The sequence below is a fragment of the Microcebus murinus genome, chromosome 21 (assembly GCF_040939455.1).
Source record: "Microcebus murinus isolate Inina chromosome 21, M.murinus_Inina_mat1.0, whole genome shotgun sequence".
NCBI lineage: Eukaryota > Metazoa > Chordata > Mammalia > Primates > Cheirogaleidae > Microcebus > Microcebus murinus.
The window spans coordinates 39,667,981-39,675,458 of NC_134124.1; the positions used below are offsets into that span (position 1 = coordinate 39,667,981).

Below are 7,478 nucleotides of genomic sequence, written 5' to 3' on the forward strand. Positions count from 1 at the left end.
TGCCACTCTTTCCTGTTCCCACCCATGTGCCCTAACTCTCCCAGCCTTTGTCCCCAAACGTCTTTTCTTTTCTCCACTTCCCTGCCCCCGCCTGTCCACGGCTTTGTCTGCCATGCTCAGCGGCCCCAGGCAGACTAGAGGGACTAAAGGAATGGGACAGTCATGGTGTCCCTAGGGCAGAAATGCAGTTGAGACTTGGTTTTCTTTTAGGTAAAAAGGGGCTAATACCACGGCTGCCTCATAAAGGTGTGATGACTGGAGGAGACAGTGTGAACCCACATGGGTAACGAAGCCCTGGCTTCCTAGTCATTCCCCAGCTTGGTTTACTGAATGCCTCTTCTATTTTCATGAAACTTGATGACCAAGGGAGATTTGAATCTCAAATAGAAACATCCTTGTTTTCATCCTTCAAGGCCCAAAACAACCCATCAACCCCTCCTCCAGGGAGCCTTCCCTGATCTCCCTCCTTTGAATTCTACGAAAGCTAGACTTCAAAGCTCCTCCAAGGAATCACCTTCTCCAACTCCCTTTATTTTGAAGAGGAAGAATTTAGGGTTTTGAAATAGTTAAGGGACCCTCAACTTCCTCCTCTATAAAGACATCAGACAGCTAGGGACAGAATTAAGAATGAACTCCAGCCAGAGATCCATCTCCTTTGCCATGGTTACTGCCCGGCACTGTCCACCACCATGGGACTTGTGTTCCTCTGTTCACAGGGCCATCGGGGCCACCAGACTGTGGCCTCCCAAGGGCAGGGCCTCCTGCACCTGCTCACCTCAGAGCGCCCTGCGCCCTGCACAGCGGCAGCACGGAGCTCGTGCCAGCTCCACTCTAGCGCGCCTTTCGTCTACAGACGTGTCTGTGATCTCCGGGGGCAGGAATCACCTCTACAGCTGACGTTCACACACTGCAAGTGTTCACATCCCCTTTTGAGAGAAAGGGGACTGCAAACCCATGGAAAGAAGAGGTTTGCAGTCCACTGGGGAATTCCCCGGTTATCTGCCTCCTTCCTGCTGCTCCTGGCCAGTGCTAAGTACATTCCGAAAGGAGGTGCTCTGGGCGTCCACGGTCAGTCTTGAGAGGAGTCTGGAGATCTGAATTGTAATGTGCAAGCAAGATGTCTGGGTGTGCCATGCACCTTCTGCTGGGGAGAGGTGCCTTTAGCTTGTATCAGATTCTCTAAAATAGTATTTCTCAAATGTTTACCCCAGAGCAAAAACATTTCTTGGACACCCAAGGTTGAAAGTTATTTTTATTAAAATGATATTTAATCATATACAAGTAAACAATGAGTTATAAAATCTCTGTGATTATAGTATTCACATAAAAGCAAAATTAAATTTGTAAATTAAATACTAACTAAACTGCAAAACCAACACAATTCAAAGTGACAACCGAAAGTGGATGTGTGAAATAATGCCATTTGGTGAAACTGAACGGCAGGTAGGAGTCAGGGTCTGCTGAGTTCAGCTGGCTCACTCCTCCATGGGTGAGTTGAGATGCAATTCTACCACTCTGGTCACACTTCCACAAACCCTCCCTCCCTACAGTTTGTTGCATCCTCAACTGGACTTCACTTAGTAACAAAGCTCTACTTGTGAATTAAATCTCTCTGCTCTCTTTCTCATGGCTACCAGCATTCTTTTTTTACCACAAACACATCTTAAATTGCAAACATGCACAATGTCAGGGCCTGGAATCTCCTGACTGCCCTTAGTTACAAGGTGGTTGTGCAGACAATCCAGAATATGTACATATTTTTAGAGTATCTTCAAAATAAATACACACAATTAAATTAGCACAGAGGACTCACAGGCCTCCAAGAATATGTCCTTGAATTTTAGTTTGATAAACATTTCTATGAGGTCCCTGGCCAATGGAAGGTTAAGAACCAGGGCCCTAGAGAGAGAGAGAGAGATTTCCACAAAATGCTGCCGCTCCTTCTGTTGGTGACCCATATCCTGCCTGCTCTCACTGCATCCCAGTCTTTAGGACGGCAGGCCACTTTCAGATATAACCTACCCACAGGGTATCACACAGAGCGTGAACCACTTAAGTGTGTGTACCCGTCCCACCCGAAAGGCAGTGCCGTCTGGAGCACGGCTGAGAGACATTCTGAGGCCAAGACTAGACTGAGCAGGAAAGAGTGCTTATAATCAATTAGTGGTATCTGCTGCAGGCACGGCTATCTTAGAAAGGAATTGCTTGGGCAGGTATTTGCCTTCCTTGGATTATAAAACTCAATTGTGATAAGAAGACAAATCAAAAAATGAATAATATTTCAGAATCAAAAGTAATCTAAAAGATTATCCATTCTAGGGGCAAGGAGGCTGAATTCACAGAGTTTATTGTGGTTGGGTTGGACAGGCACAGCAAATGAACAAAGTGAGCTGGGCAGTGACTGTGGCAACTCAAGGATAGATGTGTCACCCAAAAGCAATAGCAGCGTCTCAGCTGCAGCCTTTGCTGCCAAGCAGGACCGTGAGTCTGCTGTTGCCAGATCTTTCAATTTTTTAAGAGAAGCTGGAAATCTGGATTTTTCATATATCGCTTCTGATTTTTAAATTTTGGCAACCAAATACATTTTTTTTCTTTAGAGACAGGGTCTCACTCTGTCACCAAGGCTGGAGTGCAGTGGCATCATCATAGCTCACTGCAGCTTCAAACTCCTGGGCTCAAGCGATCCTCCCACCTCAGCCTCCCGAGTAGCTGGGACTACAGGTGCACACTACCACACCCGACTAATTTTTCTACTTTTTTGTAGAGATGGGGTCTTGCTATGTTGCTCAGGCTAGTCTGGAACTCCTGGCCTCAAATCATCCTCCTGTCTTGGCCTCCCAAGTAGCTAGGACTACAGGTGCATACCACCATGCTCAGATAACAAATACATTTTTTTTTAAATTTGCTGTTCATTGGTCTAAAGGCTACCTGGCCTATAAGTCTTCTGGTTGCAGCCCTTCATTTTACAGAGGAAAACCTGACACTCAGTGAGGCAGGGCTGGAATGGGAGCCCTAAGCCCCTGAATCTAAGTCTAGTGCCTTTTCCTCCTACTCCCACTCTGTCCCCAAGAGGCTCAGTCCCTGAATTTGAAAAAGAGAGGAAAGAATATCACTATTCTCCTAACCATGCCAATCCCTGGGCCGATGCTCAGCTCAGCCTTCAGGACTGCCACTCACAGAATGTACCAGACCAGGTACAGAGTTGACCCATTTCAGTGGGACCAGCCTAGAAAACTGGACTCATGATGAGAGGCCGGAGGCCAGGACTGGTCTCGAAGACAGAACACATCCCAGTCCCAGGCCCCTGCAGGACCAGCAGAGAGACCTTCTGTGGCGGCCATACCTGTGTTCCACTCATGCCCACAGGTGGCCCAGGGCAGCTCCGTGGTGAAGCAGTTGCACAGGTAAAAAATGGCCCATGCCAGGATGATGATGTAGTACACATTTAAATGGGCCTCAATCACCTGCGTTGCATAGCCAATGCCTGAAAGGACAAAGGAAAGTGAGCGATTTGAGTCCCTGTCTTTTCAAAACAGGCTTTAGCTAGCTACCTTTGCAGCTAGACATTCCCTGGGCAAAATTTTATTTTCTCACCAACTCAGTACATACCTTCAAATAAAGGGCAAACTTTCCTCCAACAGGTAATGCCACCTTCACTTGTGAATTGCCCCAGAGCTGTTTCCAAGAAAAAAACAGGAATTCCACAGCAAATAAAAAACACCACATAGGGAATCAGGAATGCCCCTGCAAGGATGCAAAGGAATGAGATTAAAACTGCCCCCACCATTTCATGTTTGGCACAAGAAATCTTTAATAAACATCTATTACAGGCACGATATAATGTCTCTGAGCTTGAATTCAAGTTCCCGCTATAAGGACAGCCGTCCTTAGAAAATGCAGCTAGGTTTGTGTTCTCTGCCACCTACCACCTTAAGTAAGTTTACCCCACATCTCCAAGCCTCAACTTCTTCGTCTGTATAACAGGGCTTTAGTCCTTATTGGCCGCAACACATCTCACAGAACTGTTGTACGGCTAAGATGATCATGTAAAAGAAAGCATTTTATTCGCTCAATTCCTTTACTTATCCTTTTCATCCTCAAGCACGGGTCCGATTCATTCCTTCCCTGAGTGTTGCAGCCTTCTTTTTCATTCTAAAGTAACCTCAAAGGCCAGGTGAGGGGGCCCCTTCTTATTGACTTTGGAAGTGTCCTGCACAAAATGTCTTCGATAAAGAAAAGCATTCTCGAGGAATTCTATGATGAGCAATATCAGGCCTCAGCCGAGCAGCCCTGCAGACGAGGCCAGGCCCGAGGCGCGCGGTGGGGAGTCTGCGGCAACAGCACGGGCAGCAAGGCTGGCTTCGAGTCCGCCTGGCAAAGACCACCCCAAGCCTGAGCGCTGCTGTCTTGAAACATAATAGCTACTGCCTGCACCCTTCTGTGAAACAAATTAAATAACTGACTTGAACATGAGTTATTACACCTAGAAGGGGATTTTTCCCAGATCCCTCATTCTCTCTCCCCCGTCTAGTAACGAAGCAAGAAAGCACATGCTATTCGCCGCTATCTGATCTCGCAAAGGAAGCCTTTAACTGAAAGCACTTTTTGCTAAATGAAGTCTCTTTAACCACAAGGAGTAATAACAACAATTTCGATCAACCCTGATAGCAGGACCACATCTACCAGGTTCTGAAAGGGTCTAACTTTTCCGGGCAGGTGACTCATTTAAAGTTTTACGTTGGGCAAGAAGTACTTTAAACTATTGTTGGGATCTTTGAGTAGAGCAGCGTATTTTTTACAAGTTGAAAAGCAGATATTCCAATTGTATTGGAAGACAAACGTTTATAAAAGGGAATAGAGGCTCTGTTTACTGAATCTAAATCTAAGTGATGAAAACAAGCTTGTTTTAAAGTGGCAGGTCCTGTAATATTGATACGTCATTTGCCTGTGAACCCTTTAGAATCTAACAGATGACACTTTCTGACAGCCTTTTGGCCTGTGTGCTCACAAAGCCAGTAATCCCTGCGTAACTCAATCAGACCAGATCTGTGCATCCAATGGAAGCTCTTGAAAAGTTAGAGTAGGGAATAAAAACAAAAGAACCAATGACTCATTTTTAAAATTTTACTCACTACAACCGTTTTTTAAATCTGTGACAGAATTTGTAATTAACCCAATTTACCCTGTTTTCTGTTTTTAGGAATCTTTTTGTGTTGGTATAACAATTTCCTGTTTGAAAAAAGATGGTAAAACAATTTGTGCCTGGACTACCCCAAAGGGTTTCCAAGCGGACGCTGCAGCTCACAAAGGCTGAATCCGCAAAGAGAAGCGGGGTTCACCGCCGAGGGCACAGGGCATGTTTGGGGTCTCCAAGTCCACTCCCTCTCTCCCCCTTGCCAAGCCACCAACACCGGCGGCCACTTCATTACAGTGCAGAGCAGGCTTGGAGCAGCCTGTGCCTTAGGGATGAATGTCCCCAAAGAATGGGCCCGGGCCAAGCAGTGCCCTTCTCGCTCCCCAGCGGCTGCTGGCTCAGGAAGCCCTCTCTGCACAGCCTCGCAGAGTGGCCCCGCCAGCCAGCTTCCGAGCCACCTTCTTTGGGCTTGGGAAACTTGCAGGAGGGGCAGGGGCGCAGCAAGGAGAGGGAAGAACGCACAGGCATGGGCTTTCCTTGGAGAAACGGTGCCACCGAAGGTTCACAAGATCCCTGGCCACGGACCTGCTGATATGACAGGAGGGTCCTGAAGGCTGGAGCCCCTTCCCTGAGCTGGAAGAGCTGTGATCCACTGATGTATCTTCTGCCAAACTAACTTTGAGATGTTGTCACTAGAAGTGACACTGTCATCACCTTCCTTTCTCTCCCCCTTCCACATCACCAAGCATCTCACAAATCTTAAGTCAGTGTCATTGCTTCCTTTGTGGGGACTCTGAGACCAGTAAAAGAAACTGCTTGGTGCCAATTCTTCCACCAGAGGGGTCCAAAAATATTAGCTCTAGAAATAGCCTTAAGAGCAAATGAAAGACTAGGCAGGAAAGCAAACAGCAATGCCTCACCTGAAAGTTCTCCCTGTTGTTAGTCCCATCCCAGTTTAAAGCGAGGCCTGTGATGACAGATCCACATCTTTATTTCTGGCTAAGTGAGTGACTTCTCTGACCCTTAGTTTCCTCATCTGCAAAATGGGTATACTGCTGCCTACTCAGGTGACGGTGAGGATGAAATGAGATGATATAGGCAAAGCTTAGCATGGTGCCCGGCATTTCAGTAAGCGCTCAAAAACTGGGACCACTCAGATAATTCTCAGGCCCTTTCTCTCAGGCCATCTCCACTTCGCAAAGCCGAGGCTCCAAGGGGCTAGCGTCTGCTGCCCAAACACCACTGCGGTGCTTTGCAGAGCCAACAGCAAGGGCTCCTGGGCTCGGTCGGCACCTCATGCTATAGACAGAACGTTCCCAGCGGTCAACCTGCGTTCTGGCAGGTGGCACACTCAGGTGCGAAGCGGCACGTGCGCATGCGCACTGGTACAGGCGGGCCAAGCTCTGTGGTGAGTTCACAAACCAGGTGGCCGGTGGTCAAGGTTCTCCGCGCGGGTCCCGCTTCACGCAGGCGCGGACGGGGGTCTCGCGCTCGCCCCCTGGCTCCCAGCCCCCCCCCCAGTCTCCTCCCTGTCGCATGCCGCCTCACCTCCTCCATTCTTGTAGCACAGGTAGGGGAAGCGCCACACGTTGCCCAGCCCAACGATCTCCCCGGCCACGCTCAGCACGAACTCCACCTTGTTGTTCCAGTGGCCACGCTCGTGGACCGCCTTGTCGCGCTTGTCGCGCGGGTCGCGCGCGGGCACCGCGTCCCCGCCGCCGCCACTGCCGCCGCCGCCACCCGGCGCCTCGGACTCCCGCGCCTCCTCGGCAGCCTTCCCATTGCCCAGGGGCAGCGCCTCCTCCGCCGTCATGGCCGCGCTGCCTGCCTCGTGCGCCGCCCGGCTCTGCGCCGCCGCCCCGGGCGGGCTGGCTTTTCAGGAGGCGCGAGCGGGCGGGAGGGGGAGCCAGGGGGTGGAGCGAGGGACCAGGCCGGGCCAGCGCGGAGTCTGGGACTGGGACTGGGACGCGGCGCGCCGGCCCGGCCCTCAGGGCGCCCACGCCGCCCCAGCCCGGCGGCCCGGGAGCGCCGAGCACCTTGCGCGCGCCGAGCACCTTGCGCGCGCCGAGCACCTTGCGCGCGCCGAGCACCTTGCGCGCGCCGAGCACCTTGCGCGCGCCGAGCACCTTGCGCGCGCCGAGCACCTTGCGCGCGCCGAGCACCTTGCGCGCGCCGAGCACCTTGCGCGCGCCGAGCACCTTGCGCGCGCCGAGCACCTTGCGCGCGCCATCCTTCCCACAGCCCTACCTACTGGCCTGTTAGGACAAGAGTGGAATTCAGGCCTTAGGTGGGCTCTAGTCACCAATTTGGGTCTGCCACTCTCCATGACCTTCAAACGTTTGGG

The 7,478-nt window shown here is 50.6% G+C and overlaps 1 protein-coding gene across 1 annotated transcript in view; it reads right to left on the reverse strand.

The window, feature by feature from the left end:
* Positions 1-7,003, reverse strand: part of SLC6A11 (solute carrier family 6 member 11) — a 124,112-nt gene extending 117,109 nt beyond the window's left edge. Inside the window, exons 1-3 of the mRNA XM_012785228.2 lie at positions 6,683-7,003; positions 3,610-3,744; positions 3,344-3,484 (exon numbers count right to left, since the gene is read on the reverse strand). Of these exons, the coding sequence (XP_012640682.1) occupies positions 3,344-3,484; positions 3,610-3,744; positions 6,683-6,947 (541 nt within the window). The 5' untranslated portion in view covers positions 6,948-7,003. The remainder of the gene's footprint in view (positions 1-3,343; positions 3,485-3,609; positions 3,745-6,682) is intronic.
* Between the last annotated feature and the right edge of the window lie 475 nt (positions 7,004-7,478).